Source organism: Cetorhinus maximus, chromosome 18 (genome assembly GCF_964194155.1).
Source record: "Cetorhinus maximus chromosome 18, sCetMax3.hap1.1, whole genome shotgun sequence".
Lineage (NCBI taxonomy): Eukaryota > Metazoa > Chordata > Chondrichthyes > Lamniformes > Cetorhinidae > Cetorhinus > Cetorhinus maximus.
The window spans coordinates 80,385,140-80,403,297 of NC_135896.1; the positions used below are offsets into that span (position 1 = coordinate 80,385,140).

The 18,158-nt window shown below is 43.8% G+C and overlaps 2 protein-coding genes across 10 annotated transcripts in view; both read left to right on the forward strand.

Moving 5' to 3' along the window:
- Positions 1 to 2,869: 2,869 nt before the first annotated feature.
- Positions 2,870 to 3,448, forward strand: LOC144693295 (transmembrane protein 229B-like). The gene has a single exon (XM_078563057.1). The coding sequence runs from the start codon at positions 2,870 to 2,872 to the stop codon at positions 3,377 to 3,379; it is 510 nt and encodes a 169-aa protein (XP_078419183.1). The 3' UTR covers positions 3,380 to 3,448.
- Positions 3,449 to 3,471: 23 nt separating this feature from the next.
- Positions 3,472 to 18,158, forward strand: part of rad51b (RAD51 paralog B) — a 542,458-nt gene continuing 527,771 nt past the window's right edge. For 3 of the 9 annotated variants that reach the window (XM_078563047.1, XM_078563052.1, XM_078563056.1), the window contains exon 1: positions 3,615 to 3,749. Coding sequence is in view for 1 of the 9 variants with exons in the window: in XM_078563054.1 (XP_078419180.1) it covers positions 3,648 to 3,749 (102 nt within the window). In the remaining 8 variants the exon portion in view is untranslated. Of the gene's footprint in view, positions 3,863 to 16,173; positions 16,247 to 18,158 lie in introns of all 9 variants that reach the window. The other 6 variants (XM_078563048.1, XM_078563053.1, XM_078563051.1 and 3 more) reach the window with 5 other exon arrangements.

An 18,158-nucleotide genomic window follows, 5' to 3' on the forward strand; every position in this document is an offset into this window, starting at 1 on the left:
AGGTGGTTTCATCACAGGTTAGGAGCATGAGGGCAGACGGGGAATAGGTGACCGCCAGGCAGTCCAAGGGAACTAGGCAGGTAGTGCAAGAGTCCCCTGGGGTCCTGCTCCTTAATCAGTTCTCCATTTCTGGTTCCTCACAGGAGTGCAATCAGAGCTAAGTTTGTGGCACCATGAGTGGCTCAGCTGTACACGAGGGGAGGAAGAAGAAAGGAGGAGCAATAGTGATAGCAGATTCATTAGTTAGGGGAACAGATGGGTGCTTCTGCAACGTAGATGTGACTCCAGGGTGGTATGTTGCCTCCGTGGTGCCAGGGTCAAAGCTGTCACTGTGTGGCTGCAGGACATTCTTCTGGGGTTGGGTGAACAGCCAGAGTTTGTGGTCTACGTTGGTACCAATGTCTTAGTTAGGAAGGGGGATGTGGTCCTGCAGACAGAATTTAGGGAGCTAGGTAGAAAATTAGCAAGTAGGACCTCAAAAGTAATCTATGGATTACTCCCAGTGCCACATGCAAGTATGTACAGAAATAGGATCAGGTAGACGAAAGGGTAGCTGGAAGGATGGTGCAGATTCCTGGGACGGGCTCTGGGGGAGATAGCACCTGCATCTGGACAGAGCTGGGACTGTGTTCGTTGCGGGGTGAGAGCATTGCTAGTGCTGTTGGGGGGGGCTTTAAACTAATTCGGCAGGGGTGTGGGAACCAGGAAAGAATATTAGAGAGTAATACCAAGGTGCACGAAATACTGGGAGAGACAGATAACACTAGAATAGAGAATAATAAGTTAATAGACAGAGTCAGAGTAAGGGAGAAAATAATGAAGTCTAAATCAGGGTTATACTGCATGTACGTGAATGCACGGAGTATAGTAAATAAGACTGGTGAGTTACAGGTGTAGATTGCCATGTGGAATTATGATTTTGTGGCGATAACAGACCTGACTTAAGGAAGAGCAGGACTGGGTGTTAAATATTCCTGGGTACAAGGTATTCAGGAAAGATAAGGCAGGAAGAAAAGGAGGGGTGCCTGTATTGGTTAAGGAGAGCTGGAGAAAGAGGATGTCCCAGAGGATTCAAGGACAGAATCAATTTGGCTAGAGTTAAGGAACAAAAAGGGTGCAACCACATTGCTCGGTGTAGTCTATAGGCCACCAGCTAGTGGGAAGGACGTAGAGGAACACATCTGCAGGGAAATTACAGAGGTGCAAACATTATAGAGTAGTTATAATGAGGGGCTTTAATTACCCGAATATAAACTGGGGTAGTGGTAGTGTAAAGAGCAGAGAGGGGCAAGTATTCCTAGATTGTGTTGAGCAGAATTTCCTACAGCAGTATGTGTCCAGTTCAACAAGAAAGGAGGCACTGCTAGACCTGGTTCTTGGAAATGAGATGGGCCAAGTAGATCAGCGTCAGTCGGGGAACATTTACAAGACAATGATCATTGTATCATAAGGTTTTGGATGACGGTAGGAAAGGACAATGGGAAATCCAGAGTAACAATAATTAACTGGGAGAGCCAATTTCAATGGGGCAAGAAGGGAGCTGAGCCAGATAGACTGGAACCAAGGAATGGTAGGAAAAACTGTAGCTGAACAATGGGCTACCTTCAAAGAAGAAATGGTTCAGGCAGTCAAGGTATATTCCCTCAAAAGGGAAAGTTAGGACAAACAAATCCAGAATTCCCTGGATGACAAAGGAGTTAGAAATTAAGATGAAGAAGAAAAAGTGTGCTTATGAGAGGTGTCAGGTAGAAAATACGATTGAAAAGCAAGCTGAATACAGAAGGTTCGGAGGAGAGGTGAAGAAGCAAATAAGAGAAGCAAAGAAGGATTATGAGAAAAGACTGTCAGCCAAAATAAAGGGGAAATCCCAGAGTATTCTACAGGCACATAAATAGTAAAAACGTGGTAAAAGGAGGAGTAGGGCCAATTAGGGACCAAAGTGGGGATTTACACATGGAGTCAGGGGGCATGGCTGAGGTGTTAAATGAATACTTTTCATCTGTCTTTAACAAGGAAGTAGATGCTACCCAGGCCATCGTGACAGAAGAGGAAACTCTGACACTAGAAGGGTTCAAAGTTGATAAGGAGGAGATATTGGATAAACTGTTGGTACTTAAAGTTGACAAGGCACCTGGACCGAATGAGATGTATCCAAGGATACTGAAGGAACTAAGAGTGAAAATTGCAGGGGTACTGGCCATAATCTTTCAGTCTTCCCAAGACTCAGGGGAGGTGCCAGAGGACTGGAGAATTGCAAACATTACACCCTTGTTCAAACACATGCACACGCACACATGAAATATATGTCTATAGCTGTAGAGTATGTTTTATGTCAAATCTGGCCTCTATCCCAGCCCTTGTCCTGTGCACTGAATTAGCTCCAATACCTTACAATGTTAGAAGAGTACAATGTGTTGCGTGTTTAATATTCTCTGTATCCTCAGATAGTCTACACCCTGGCAGCCCAGAGGTTAAATGCATGTCAATGGATTTGTGCTGCTTTGTGAACTTCTTTTCATGCCTTCTGTTCTCAGCTGCCTTCTAAAAGCACTGAATTGTAGGGATGCTCCATTGATGTCTAACACCGTTCCCCATTCAGCTCTGAGCTGTGGTACTTCCCGCATTCTGCTTCTGTTAAGTGCTTCCCCATTATTACTCTCGTCCGATGCAGAACCATTGTCTGTGCGATTGCTCATTAATGAGGGGGGAAGGGTTCTGCAGGTTAGTATCTGTTTAAAAATTAATTTTGTTTCCAAGGAGTGATTAATGCTTTATCCTCATCAGCTTGTTTCACGTAACTGGATCTGTGTTTTATCTTTGCAGCTTTCTCTCTCCCTCTGCTTTTACTCCTTCCCACCATTGACTAAGGATGGCTGCAGCAGAGCCTCTGAGTGCCCTCTCTCGCTGGTATCTCTATGCCATCCATGGCTACTTCTGCGAAGTAATGTTCACAGCAGCATGGGATTTTGTGGTGCATTTCAACTGGAAGTTCCCCGGGGTCACCAGTGTCTGGGCCCTTTTCATCTACGGGACATCCATGCTGATTGTGGAGAGGATGTATCTCTACCTTAAGGACAAGTGCTGCACCGCCACCCGCTGCCTCATCTACACCATCTGGACGTACATCTGGGAGTTCTCCACGGGCTACATCTTGCGCCAGTTCAACGCCTGCCCCTGGGATTACTCTCAGTTCGACTTTGACTTCATGGGTTTGATCACCCTCGAGTACGCCATCCCCTGGCTCTGCGCCTCCTTCATCATGGAGAAGCTGGTCATCAGGAACACACTGCGCCTGCGCTTCGACCGCCAGCAGGACGCAGTCCCAGGGATAGCCCGGTCCCCCAGCACCGTGTCGAACGGGCACATCAAAACCAACTAAAACCTTGGCCTTGTGCGTGTGGTGGCGGGGGGTGGGGGGGAGGGTTTGAAGAAAGGGACTGCAAAAAACGAAAGAAAACTTCTTTATCACTTCAACAGACCAAATACAGAATAAAGCCGATGCAAAAAGAAACCCAAACCGCCCCAGCAGCGCCTGAGGCACAGCTCGCGCATCCGACCAAACAGACCGCCCCTCAGTGACGTCAGGCAGCGGGAACCGGATTGTGATTGGCCGAGACGGCTGTCACTCAGGGCATTTGGAGGCGGTGATGTCAGCGGCAGGAGCCCGGACCGTTATTTCCCGCCGCTCGGGGCCAACCGTTCGACTCAAAAACAAAACCCAGCAGCATTGCAGGGGTCAGTTCCGGCAGGTAAATAACACCCGGTTCTGCAGCTTCCCCTTTAATTACTGTGAGCATTTTTATTAATCGAATGATGCCCACCCTCTCAGGTTCCCGAGTTGAAAGGATTGTTGTTAAGAAAGGTCTGTCGGTCGTGTTAACGGCATTCTTCATATGTTCGTGTGACGTTCTCTATTTTTTAGTGGAAAGTTTAGCCATTTTAAACCTGCGTTTAGAACTACGTTGAAATCGTGGACAAAGACGTGGGACCCAAACACCTTGAGCATTCATCTGCTAATATCAAAAGCCGGTGTGTTAATGGACTTCTTTTTAAAGTGACTGGTAAAAGAAGCAAAACGCGACATGACGAAAAATGTTGTTAACTCTGCCAGCATTTAGGACCTGGAATGCGTGGTCTGAGAGTTTTATTGAGGCAGGTTCAATCGTGGTTTTCAAAAGGGAATTCGATAAACCTCTAAAGGGAAACAAATTTCAGGGCTACTGGAAAAGATAGGGTAGGGACTAGGTGAGTTGCTCTGGCAGAGAGCTGATATTGACACGATGAGCCGAATGGCTTTCTGTGTTGTGTACATCCTACCATTTATCAGACCCAGTGCATCAGTTTAAACATAGGAACTTTCACTCCATCTGAGTTCTTTCACAATAATCAGGTGATGGAGTAATGAGGCCTTTTAAATGGATGCTTTTTTAAAAATGTGCCATGTCAGGTTATCAGTACTGCAGCATTTTCATCACTTTGCCAATCTCATCTGCACACGAAACGAAAAAACAAAAGTTTCATCAGAGTTTCTGGTCAGGTTGAGTCTGTGCTGCTGTGCGACCGAACCGAAATCGCGAAGGCAGCAACTCTGGCATGTCCACTTTGTGAAAACGTACCAGTGTGATGGTGCTACAACTGGGAATAATGAACAATTGCCTCTTGCTAGCATTACTTCCTGACCTTGATCCAGGAGAATATGTAACATCACTTGTATACCATCCAGTTGTGTGTCCATGTGCATCTTACTGCACCACGCTCCCACCACCTGTGGAATGGGAAAGGTTCTGAAGTTAGGTTCTCTCCTCCCTCAAGGTATGCTGCTATGCAGCACCTCAGCCAAATAGCCAATTCAGTAGACTGTTTGCTCAGAGGGACTATCACAGTCGAGCCTGATCTTCCCTCTCTTGACATCAGAACACATGCATTCCCAGAATGGGGGAAACAACATGTGCTGCTATGTCAGCTCCCTAGACCAGAGGTACTGAGACCAACTGGAGCACATCTACTGCTGCCCTTGAGTTGAGATCAAATAACTCAGTACAAATCTGAATCAAAGCTATGATCTAGTCTGTATAGTTTGGTCTGATATTGGACTTCTTTTAACAATCAGGCTACTATTAATCTGTTTGAAAAAGGAATGTTACATTTTCATCAATGTGATCAGCAACCTTCACAATCAGGTGACATTTTCAAAGTCAAATGGACAGAAAGGACTTGTTTTCCTCTTCGCAGCCCTCTCTAGTTTGGTCAATTTTTATTTGAACAACCTGTGGTGGGGCTCTGTCAAAGGCACCAATTGAGGCCTCAATGCCCCATAGGCTAGAGAGGGAAAATACTCCTAAATTGTTACCCAGCGACCCCCTGCTGGTAAATGCACATCATGATACTGGCTGAAGCCTGTATGGGGCCCAACTGAGTCACTGCCTTAAGAAATGAGGGGTGATAACTGGGTGGTTCATGTGTTTTTGGGGAGAAAAAAGGTGTGAAGGGAGCATCTTCAGGGGGAGGGGGGAATCTTGTTTCAAAGAGACACTGAGTCTGAAATGATAAGTATTTAATTCAGTTCTCTTATGAAGGAACTGTGTTTTTTAAAAAAACTGCTCATAACCTCTGATATCATGGGTAGTCTCCAATTGGACACAAATATTTCAATGTGAGCCGAAATGGACAGATGAAAGCCACTGGTGTTAATTAATTCTTTGTAACCGTTCCTAACAGGATTCCTTTTTGAACTATTTCAGTCAGGTGTAATTTTCAGTGCACGGAGGACCACACTTACCTTGAGGTGGGAGTCCATTAGCAGTGTGAGAGTCAGACTCTGGCGTTTACAGCCCCTCCTCCTACTTTACAGTGCTATATGTTATTAACTAGTTCTTTCAGCCTGACATAGTGCACCTTCAAGGAGTTGAGAACAATTACAAGAATGCTGAACACCAGAAATAAATGCTGGAAATGTGTAGCAGGTCTGTGTGTAGTGTCTGAGTAGAAGAGACTTGCGCTTCAGGTGGAGCTTTTCACTCACCTTTTTATTGTGACAAAAATGGCATTTCCCTGTAGGACACTGAGTGAAGCCGATGGGAAGCAAGGGGCGCCAAAAGTCAGAACTTGGAGGAAATAACACTAGTTGTCCAAACCTGTGTCTGGAGTGAGCCCATTCTAGACTGAACATTGTACCAAAGAAGCACAAATGAGGTGTCCACATCTCCATGGTTTCTCCTTTTCCTCTGCAGACAGCGCTGATGCTTGCTGGCTGTACAGGTGTTTGGTGGTCCCCAGTACATGACCCTCAGGCACCTCATTCGCCATGTGTTGGACAACTATTTGAACATGTTGGGTAGTGGGGGATTAACCCATCCATTAAATCCTTTCGCACATTTCCCAAAGTCAAATTTCAAAGCAGGTCCCATTAGCTAGCGAGCAGAAGCTGGCTGTGCGGTGTCAAGGCCAATTGGGTAGCCTAAATTGAGACCAGAGGAGAACACACCAGTGATCAAACTAACACTATTCTGGTCTTTACTACTTACCAGGCAGGGGTATCTACCCACTAATAAAAAAAAAAATATTGTGAATGCTGGAAATCTAGATTAAAAACAGGAATAAAAAAACAACCCACCAAGATTGTTAAAGATAGCGTTTCTAATATTTTGGTGGAATGAGGCTTAGCGGGGATGAGAGATAATGAGAATAAATTTGAATCAGTGTGATTGTTCCTTTAATTTGAGAATTCCAGTGTTGCAGCCTGAGGTGCTGGGCTGTGAAATAGTAGGTGGCCAGGCTGACAACTCTGTTTTAATAGGCCCTCGGAGCTTTCCTCACAAGAGCTCTTTCCTCCACTGGCTCTGCCCCACACTTCTGCCATGGTCACCTGACAAACCCATCCTCATAGTAATCAGTCCATAATGGTTGCTACAACACCCACAACGCTCTGTAATCCAGAGATATCCATTTACTGGTTAGAATGTGCAAGTGCCAGGATTCCTGCTGTTCAGTCTTTTTGTGGAGTCTGACTGGATAGATGGACCCAGCCTTTTACTGAAGTTTCCATCTTCTGAACTTCAGTTTTGAGATCCCAGTCAGTACTACAGTTGACTTCACTAAACTTGGGTTATGGTGAGTTGAAAATATGACATTCTGCTCCTAAACATTAATACTGTGTGAGACCGTGAGGTGAGGAAGCACTTGGGTTTAGCTGAATGCCCCCAACAGTTGAGCCTGGTGAGGCAAACAAATTAAGAATTTGTGGGTTGTCTTGCTGCACTGAATCACCAACTCTGGCTACATTAAATCTTTTACTTAGGTAATATGTTTAAGTAGCTTGTTGTGTAAACTAAATGCAAAAAGAGATGCTACAACAGACCAGCTCCTTGTGGGGTGTGACTTGTTTTGCAAAGGTCCAAGAAAAATATACTGACAAAACTAGAAATCCAGTGTGAAAGGAATTTTGTGGAGATTAGAAAAAAAATTGGACAACACTAATGAGGCCCATTCCTAATTGCCCTCAAAATGTTGGTAGTGCACTGCCTTCTTGAACTGCTACTGTTGTGTGGAACTCCCACAGGGCTATTAGGTAAGAAGTTCCAGGATTTTGCCCCAGTAATGATGAAGGAACATTGATATATGTCAAAATCGGGTTTGTGTGTGATTTGGAGGGAAACCTGGAGCTGATGTTCCCATGTACTTGCTGTCCTTGTCCTTCTAGGTGGTGGAGATGAACAGTTTTTAAAAGGACGGAAAGGGGGTTTGTGTGGAGGTGGTGGTGGTGAGGGGGTGGGTGCACAAGTCTTTCTTCAATTCAACATTGTGCAGATATTTGTTTTGAGGCACAGGACTAAATTAGATGGGACGCCTGCCTGAACAAGAATATTTAATTGGTATGAATACTGGCCAAATGCTGCAAGATGTTTTCTACTGAATTTAAATTGATTTGACTGAATTCTTCTGCGCTGGGCATTGACTTTCCTTCTGGGTATGTATCTCAAAGAATATTGCTTATTTTTGCCTCAAATATGAATCATATTGTGACAGCATGTTAAACTCAACCAAACAAACTGCAGTGATTACTTTCCAGTTTAGTCAGCAGGCTTGGGTCCCACTGTGAGCTGTCATCTTGTGGAAGAATCCGTTTTGCCTTCTTACCTTGTACCCATTTTAGGTTAATTTTCCTGATGCTTGTTAATCTCCAGCTTTTTTGGAAAAATTCTGGCTGGAAGAAGGTTTGTAGTGGAGTTCCCCAGGGAACCCTTGCTTTTCCTGATATATATAAATGATCTAGCTCTTGGTGCGCAGGGGACAATTTCAAAGTTTGCGGACGACACAAAACTCGGGAGAATTGTAAACTGTGAGGAGGACAGTGTAGAACTTCAGAAGGTCATTGACACATTGATGGAGTGGGCAGATAGGTGGCAGATGAAGTTCAATGCGGAGAAGTGTGAGGTGATACACTTTGGTACAAAGAACATGGAGAGACAGTACAAGATAAAGGATACTATTCTAAAGGGTGTGCAGGAGCAGAGAGACCTGGGTGTATATGTACTTAAATCATTAAAAGATGGCAGGACAGGTAAAGAGAGCTGTTTCTAAAGCATGCATTATTCTAGGCTTCATTAATAGGGGCATAGAGTAAAAGAGCAAGGAGGTTATGATGAACTTATACAAGACACTGGTTAGACCTCAGCTGGAGTATTGTGTACAGTTCTGGGCGCCACACTGTAGGAAGGATGTGAACGCATTGGAGAAAGTGCAAAAGAGGGTTATGAGAATGGTTCCAGGGATGAGACACTTCAGTTATGAGGAAAGATTGAAGAAGTTGGAACTGTTTTCTTTGGAGAGGAGAAGGCTAAGAGGAGACTTGATAGAGGTTTTCAAAATCATGAGGGGTCTGGACAGAGTAGATAGGGAGAAACTGTTCCCGCTTGTAAATGGATCGAGAACCAGAGGGCACAGTTTTAAAGTGTTCTGCAAAAGTAGCAAATGCGAGGTGAGAAAACAACTTTTTCACAGAGCGAGTATTTAGGGTTTGGAATGTACTGCCTGGAAATGTGGTGGAGGCAGGTTCAACTGAGATATTCAAGAGGGCATTGGATGATTGTTTCTATTTAAATGATGTGCAGGGTTATGGGAAAAGGCAGAAGATTGGCATTAAGTTAAAATGCTCAGAGAGCCAACATGATGGCCGAATCGCCTCTTCCTATACCGTAACAGTTTTGTGATTGTGAAATTCGATTTTTCCAGACAGCTTTATGTGGGAGAAAAAGAATCCTACTCATTTTCGTTGCTTGATATTTACAAGTTGAATGTTGGGAAGTGTTTGGGGAAGAATTTAATTAGCAGTGTTCACTGAACAAATTAAACAGCAACACCATTACCATTATCTTAAGTGCCCTTCGATTCAATATCTTCTATATTGACAGGCCTCAGCATGATAATCCTACTATCGCTTTTTGTTTTCTCCTCTCCATGGGACACAGTTCCATGGTTGATTTCTACCCCCAGTCTGTGACCTAGGAAATTCTTCATGTTTGAGTACTGGTGGCGAAGTAGTGGCATTCAGCTATGGAAGCATCACAGTCAGACACAATCCTGTCCTCACTTTCCAGCAGGGATCTTTGTCACCTTCAGAGAACTGCGTTTACATTAACCCTCAAAACTAAAGTAATGGTTCTCAAAAAGGGGTTGGTGGACCCATGGGGAGTCTATAAAAACTTTCCTGGGGGTCTGCAAAAAATATGGTCAAGGGTAGGCGAATGAGTGGTGACTGGCTTCTACTATCTTTATTCTCTTGCTCTTTCCATGCTCCCTTTGTGCTTTCTCCATGCCCTGATGTCCCCATGCTCGTGCTCTCTGTGCCCTGCTTCCTTAGCATTCCAGTGCTGTCCATGCTCCTGCTAAGGATAGAAAGACTCTTCAGTGAGGAGCATTGATAACAATAAGTAAAAATCTGTTTTCTTTAAAGCATTATTAAACTACAATCACATAATAGTTCTAGCGCAAAAGGAGGCCATTCAGCCTGCCATTTTTGTACTGGCTCTCTGCAAGAGCAATTTACCTAGTGCCACTCCCCTGCCTTTCCCCATGTCCCTGCAATTTTTTTCCTTTTCAGATAATGATCTAGTTCCCTTTTTAATACCATGCTTGAATCTGCTTCCACCACAGTCACAGGCACTACATTCCAGATCCTAACCACTGGCTGAATAAAAAATGTTTTCCTTGTGTTGCTATTAATTCTTTTGCCAATTACCTTAAAACAGCACTCTCTGGTTCTTGAGCCTTCCACCAATGGGAACAGTTTTTCTTCATCCACTCTGTCCAGTTCCCTCATGATTTGAATACTTCTATCAAATCTATCAAAGAATTATTACGGTGCAGAAGGAGGCCATTTGGCCCATCACATCTGCATCAGCTTTCTGAATGAGCAACTCACCTAGTTCCGTTCTCACGCCTTCTCCCCATAACCTTGCACATTCTTTCTTTTCAGATAAGTCTATTTCCCTTTTGAATGCTTCAGTTGTAACTCCTCCACCACATTCTCAGGCAGAGCATTCCAGACCCTCACCACTCGCTGCATGAAAAAGTTTTTCCTCATATAACTATTGCTTTTTTTACCAATTACTTTAAATCTATGCCCTCTCGTTCTCGATCCTTTCACGAGTGGGAATAGTTTCCTCCCATCTTCTCTGTCCAGACCCTTCATGATTTTGAATACCTCTATCAAATCTCCTCTCAGCCTTCTTTTCTCTAAGGAAAACAGTCCTAACTTCTCCAATCTTCATAACTGAAGCTCTTCATCCCAACCTCTCCTCTCCACTTTCTCCAAGGAGAACAGTCTCAGTTTCTCCAAACTATCTACTCAACTGAAGTTCCTCATCCCTGGAACCATTCTCCTAAATCTTTTCTGCACCCTCTTAATTGCCTCCACATTCTTTCTAAAATGTGGTGCCCAGAACTGGACGCAATACTCCAATTGAGGCTAAACCAGTGTTTTTTTTACAGGTTTAACATAACTTTCTTGTTTATTGTACTATGTGCCCTTATTTATAAAGCCCCTGATCTTGTATGTTTTATTAACTGCTCCGTCAACCTGTCCTGCCACCTTCAATGATTTGTGCTCATTTACCCCTCGGTCCTTCTGCTCCTGCACCTACTTCAGAATTGTACCCTCCCTAAATGCAGCATTTTCATTTTATGAATGTTGTGGTTTAAATGGGGGTCTGTGATTATTAATCTATTGGGAAAGGAGTCCTTTAGACAAAAAAAAAGGAAAATCACTGGACTAGAGACATTGAAGCTAAGATTTTGGATCCAACCGTGGGAACTATCCCCATGTGATTACGCTACACTGGACACTTTTAAAAAAAAATTCATTCATGGGGTGTAGGTGCTATAGGCAAAGACAGCATTCATTGCACATCCCTTGTTGCCCCTGAGAAGGTAGTGGTGAGCTATCTTCTTGATCAACTGCAGTCTGTGTCATGGTGGTAGCTTCATGATGTTGTTAGATAGGGAGTTCCAAGATTTTGACCCAGTAACAATGAAGGAATGGCAATCATATGTACAAATCAGGATAGTGTGTAATTTGGAGGTGGCATTGTTCCCTTCTAGTGGTAGCGGTCAAGGGTAAGGTGCTGTTTAAGAAGCCTTTATGGGGAGAATTTTCTCCCTGTTGGGCACACTGGGTGGGAGTAGGCGCAAGCGGGCGTGCAACTGATCGCTGCGCGCCACCTTTTACGTGGGTGGGCCAATTAAGGCCCGCCCAGCGTGATGCGCACCCGGAAGCGCTGAGCACTCCCTGTGTGGGCAGGGGGAGGAGGGAGATTCGGGGCCTGCGCTCTTTCATGCATGCGTGCGAAAGAGCACAGAAATTGCCCTGAGGCATGGAGCTGCCTCACAGAGATTAAGCTGGTAATAAAGAAAAAAAAATATTCAGCCATGTCCCCTCATGTGACAGTGTCACATGAGCTGGGACACGTCAATGAATTTTAATAAAAAATTTTATTACATTTAAAAACCCTTCATGAAACCTCATCCCGCCTGTGGATGAGGTTCCATGAAAAATGTGAAGGCCGCCTGGGCTCTTCACCTGCCTGCCAACCTTAAAGTTGGACAGGCAGCCCTGTTAATTATTTTAATTGCTATTTAAGTGGCCTTAATAGGCCTTTGACGGTTCAGCGGGCATGCAGCTGACTCTGGTGTGCGCCCGCCGAACTGAATATCTGAATGACGCTCTGTGATGTCAGGACACATGCCCTATGTCACCGCGCGTCATTTTACGCGTTGGTGAGCCGGGCCTGCCCCCGCACGCCTACCAGAAGATTCAGGCCTATGAGTTGTGCAGCGTGTCTTATAGATGGTACATACCACAACTTTGGTGCGTTGGTGGAGGAAGGAGTGAATATTTAAGCTGCGGATGGAGTGCCAATTAAGCAGAGTGCTTTGTCCTGGAACTTCTTGAGTATTGTTTGAGCTTCACTCATCCAAGCAAGTGGAAAGTATTCTATCTTTCTGAAATTCCTGATTTGTGCCCTGTAGAAGGTGGAAAGGCTTTGGGAATTCAGAAGATTAGTCACTAACTGCAGACTACCTGAACTTTGACCTGCTCTTGTAGCCACATTGTTTATGTGGCTGGTCCAGTTAAGTTTCTTGGAAGTCTGACATCCTGCACCCGCCCGCCACCACCACCAAACCAACACCATGTCCAGGATGTTGATAGTGGGGGATTCAATGATAGTGATGCCATTGAATATCAAGGGGAAGTAGTTACACTCTTGCTGGCGATAGTAATTGCTTGGCATGAATGTTACTTGCCACTTATCAGCCCAAGCCTGGACATTGTCAACCAACACAAAAGCAAAATAGTACAGATGCTGGAAATTTGAAAGAAAAACAGAAAATGCTGGAAATATTTAACAGATCAGGCAGCACCAGTGGAGAGAAAAAAGTTAATGTTTCAGGCTGATGACCTTTCATCTGATAAAATGTTAATGCTCTTTCTCTCTCCATAGACACTGTCTGACCTAATTACGACTTCCAGCATTTTCTATTTTTATTACAGGAGGCTTTCAGGTCTTGCTGCAAAGACTGCTTCATTATCTGAGGAGTTGCAAATAAAATAGAATACTGCGCAACTGTCAGTGAAAATCTTTACCACTGACCTGATGGAGGGAAGACCATTGATCAAGCAGCTAACATGTTTGGTTCTAGGACACTGTCCTGAGGAACTCTGTAGCAATGTCTTGTGGGTGAGATGGTAGGCCTCCAACAACTATAACCATCTTCCTTTCTGCTAAGTATAATTATCGCCACTGGAGAACTTTCCCCTGGTCCTCATTGACTTCAGCATTACTATGGCTCCTTGTGCCACACTTGGTCAAATGCTGCCTTGACATCAAGGGCATTCACAGTCACCTAAATCAGGAATGCAGTTTTCTTTTTGTCCATTTTTGGATGAAGGCTGTAATGAAGTCTGGAATTGAGTGGTTTTGACAGAAGCCAAACTGAGCATTGGTGAGCTGTTACAACCGGGTGAGGAAGGACAAACTGGCTCCCCTTTATTCAGCCTCCTCAGTTGGTCACAACAAAGGTTTTAAAAATTGCTTTTCTCCATTGCTGCCTTTTTCCAATCCAAATATGTTTACTTTTTAATAAGAAGCCAATCAAACCAAGTTTTCTTGAGTCAAAGAAAGAGCAAGTTTAGAGATAATAAACCTGGGGGGGAAAAAAAATAAAATAAAATCAAAATACTGCAGATGCTAGAAATCTGAACTTAAAAACAGAAAATGCTGGGAAAACTCAGCAGGTCTGTCAGCATCTGTGGAGAGAGAAACAGTTAAAGTTTCGAGTCCGTATGACTCTGGGGGGCGGGAGGGGGGTGGTGGTGGGAAGAAGCAACGACACACACATTTTAGAAATAAGAGCTAGAGTCCAAATAAAATTTAAAAGAGTATATGATTAAGTCTTTTGCTTGCCCTTGAGGTGTACATTGTTGAACGTTGCAGCTGTTTGAACTTAGTTGGTTTCCTTTAAAATCCTGGACTTGAATTGAAGTCCAGGTAACTGCATTTTGCTGGAGAAACTTCCTTTTAATTCCATGACCTGTCTCCCAGAAAATCAATGGGTTTGTCCTGAGTTTCTTTCTGATGGAAATACACTACCTCTGTGAATAATTTTTAGACTGTTAAGAGATGGGGCTTTTATTAGCTTCACAGAGAGAGAGATTCCTTACTGTTTCCTTCAGCAGTTTTTCTAGACGACTTCTCTCTATACCTGTCTGTAAATTCTAAGAAAGGAATTTGATTAACAGGTCTTGTAGTCGTTGTTGTAGAACAAGCAAGCACAATTTTGACCTTTCATCTGAGAAAATGTTGACACGTTTCATGATAGTAGAAACCAACAGGACATGGGGTTATTTCATCCACCACAGGAGGGTTGGAGTGTCTGTTGAGTGTATCCTGGTTGCTAACAGTTCCCCATTGACTTGACAGAATTACAGTTGATTAAAGTCCAGCACTTTGCATTTTTAAAGCCTTCCTTTCAAGAGTCACTTTTTTGAAGTGGACCTTGACACCCCCCAGGTTTGAAATTCCATGCAACATGTCAGGGCAGGTCTGCAGTGGAATCCATATAGGAACTTTCCAGAAAAATGGCCAACTTACAATACCAGACATCGGTTGATTGGTGGTAGCCATCTTTGGTCAGTGTCTTTTCTTGTTTTTTTTTTAAAAAGCAGGTCCTCTTTAAACAATTCAATATGTTTTTGGTTAGCTGGTGAAGTTATAGGTACATCTCAGTCGCAATTTCCTGTCGTCATGACAGAGCTTTAAATTGCATTGTAAGCTTTTTTTTAATTAGTTCATGGGATGTGGGCGTCACTGGCTAGGCCAGCATTTATTGCCCATCCCCAATTGCCCTTGTTCAAAGGGCATTTAAGAGTCAGCCACATTGCTGTGGGTCTGGAGTCACATGTAAGACCAGGTAAGTAGGGCAGATTTCCTTCCCTAAAGGACATTAGTAAACCAGTTGGGTTTTTACAACAATTGACAATGGCTTCGTGGTCAACATCAGACTTTTAATTCCAGATTTTTAACTGAATTCAAATTTCACCATCTGTCGTGGTGGGATTTGAACAGGTCCCCAGACCGTTACCCTGGGTCTCTGGAATGCTCATACAGTGATAATACCACTATGCCACTGCCTCCCCCTGTTGCTTTAACTATTGCACAAAATAATAAGTAGCATCAATAGCGATAATGCACAGAGGTCTTTTGTGACTTCTGATGGACATCTGATCATGAACGTTAACTGACAGTGACAATTGACCAGTCAGAATTGTAAGGATCAATAGGCAGGACAAAGATTGACCATCTGACAGGTTCATGCTCATGCCAACTGGCATCTTAATGTGTTTTGGTCACTGTGTAGACAATGGCTTCATAGTCGTGCTATTTGAGGAGCCTCGGCTGGGTGACTGAAGTGTCCACAACCATCTTCAGCCAGAAGTGCCGAGTAGATGTTCCACTTGGCATTCCCCTGAAGTTCCCAGCATCACACATGCCATCACTCGGCCAATTTCTGTTTACTCCACTTGAGGTCAAGAAACAGCTGAGTGTGCTGGAACTGACAAAGATGACAGGTCTTGACAACATCCCAGTTGTAGTACTGAAAACCTGTGCTCGAGGCCGATCCACCATTCAATCAGGTCACGTCTGCTCATCTATCTCAACTGCAACTTCCCGTAACAACCCCATATCCCTTAGTTCCTTTAGTACCCAAAAATCTACCAATCTCTGGGTGGAATTTTATGGCCTTATCTCTGTGGGGGCAGGGCTGTAAAATGCAGCGAACCATTCAAAAGTCCATTGACTTCAGTGAGACAGTAAAATCTTGTGTAAAATTCCACCTTCTGTCTTGAATTTACTGAATGACTGAGCATCTCTGGGTTAGAGAATTCCAGAAGATTCAAGACCATTTGAGTGTAGAAATTTCTTCTCACTTCAATCCCAAGTGGCTGACCCCTTATCCTGAGACTGTGACCCCTTAGTTCAAGACTCTACAGTGAGGGGAAACATCCTCCCAGGATCTCCCCAGGCAAGACCTTAAAAGTATGTTTCAGTGAGATCACCTCTCATTCCTCTGAATTCTTGGGAATATAGACTTAATCTACTCAATCTCTCCTCATAGGACAATCCTCTCATCCCACGAATCAGTCTAGTGGATCTTCATTGCACTCCTGCTAAGGCAAGTACATCTTTAGGTAAGGAGACCAAAATTGTATATTGTACTCCAAGTGTGGTCTCACCAAGGCCCTATATAATTATTGTAAAACTTCTTTCCTCTAATACTCTAATCTCTTTGTAATAAAAGCTATCATATAATTTGCCTTTCTGGTAACTTTACCTGCATGTGATTTCATGGCAGTAAGGTCCCTGTCCCTCTGATTACCAATATTTCCCAGTCTCAGCTTTTCTAAACAAAAAATTGCTTTTCTTTTTTCCCTATCAAAGAGGATAACTTCACATTTCTCCACATTATATTCCTGTCACATTCCTGCCCACATGTTTAATCTGTCTAAATCCTTTTGCAACCTTTCTGTGTCCTCCTTACGGCTTAATTTCCACCACAACTTACTTTTCCACCTAACTTTGCATTGTCAACAAATCTGGATACATTACACTTGTCCCCTGTTCTAAGTAATTGATATAGATTGTAAATAGGTGAGGCCTGATACTGATCCTTGTGCTACTCTGGCATCCACCTGACAAAGTGGAAAATTTGCCAGTTATGTCCTGCCCACAAAAAGCAGGAGAAATTCAATCTGGCCAATTACTGCTCCACCAGCCTACATACAATCATTTGCAGACATTCTGGGAGGAAAACGAGTGTTAGGCCTCATAGATACACAACTGAGGGGCTTAATGCCTCTTCTCAGGTTCCATCGCAGAAAGATGGCCAAGAGTAGACCCTTGGGGGACTCCAGAGGTAACAGTGCAGGAGCAGGAAGAGAAGTTAATTCATGTGATTTTCTGGCTACGACTGGATGGATAAGAATGGAAACAGGTGAGGGCAAATGCACTGATATGGGCGTTAAAGGAGGATGGTTTGCTAAACTGTGTCAAAGGGTGCAGACAGATGATGAGGATCACTGTCACAGTCACTTAGGATGTCACCTGTGACACCCCGACAATGCTCCTAGAGACACCTTTGCCTGTTTCATATCAATTCTTAGATTAGTTGAAATGTCCATCAGCTCGTCAATGGCATAACCAAAACATCCTTTCCTGCCAGCACTTTCATTACTTGCTTTGACACTCTGCTGCCAGGTCAGGGTGAACCCAATGGTATGCTGACTCCAGTGTCCTGTTTCACCAAGTGCAGAGTATTTTAGTCCCAAGACCAGCCTGTGTTCTGCATTCTTCCATCTCCAGAATGTTGCCTACTTCTGTCCCTATTTTTTTCTCCTCTAATGCTAAAACCCTAATTCTCACTTTCATCAAGTTGGTTGTTGATTTCTCACTGGCCTCTCTTTCTTAACAAGATAATTTCAGAACAAGGTTTGTATACACCTCACCCCACCCCCACTAGGGCCTTCTGCCACTAGCTTGTCCTGCTTGCTACCCTGAATGTCCCCATTAGCACATCCTTTAGATAATATCACCACTGTCAACACCCCTTTGTCCTTTTGTCTATGACATCTTTGGCAGTCTCTTCTTGGCTTCCACCTATCACTGGCCCCCTATTGAGCTCTACCTGTCCCATCCTCCTCTACCAGCTTATATTTCATCTCATTTCTATATCTCTTAGTTCTGATGAAGGGCCATATGGACTTGAAACATCAACTGTATCCCTTTCCGCAGATGCTGTCAGACCTGCTGAGTTTTTCCAGGTATTTTTGTTTTTGTTGTATCTACCTTCCCCTTATTAAAGATCCTTTACAATTTTTCCATTTTACCTGAGTAACCCTCTGCAAAAGCATGTCCCTGACTGAACCCTTTCCTCCTTTCACTCTGGATTAGTGCCTATTATACACCTGTCACTTCCACCATCAGAGACTTGTCTTTAAGCCACCACACGCTTGAATCTGCAAATGTTTCCTTTTTCCTTGGACTCAAAACTCTCCTAAAAACCTTTCTCTTTGATCATGGCTTTAATCTCTTTAAATTCCTCTT

Coding starts and splice junctions, on each gene's coding strand:
- LOC144693295 (XM_078563057.1), top strand. CDS start 2,870: ATGGCTGCAGCAGAGCCTCTGAGTGCCCTCTCTCGCTGGTATCTCTAT.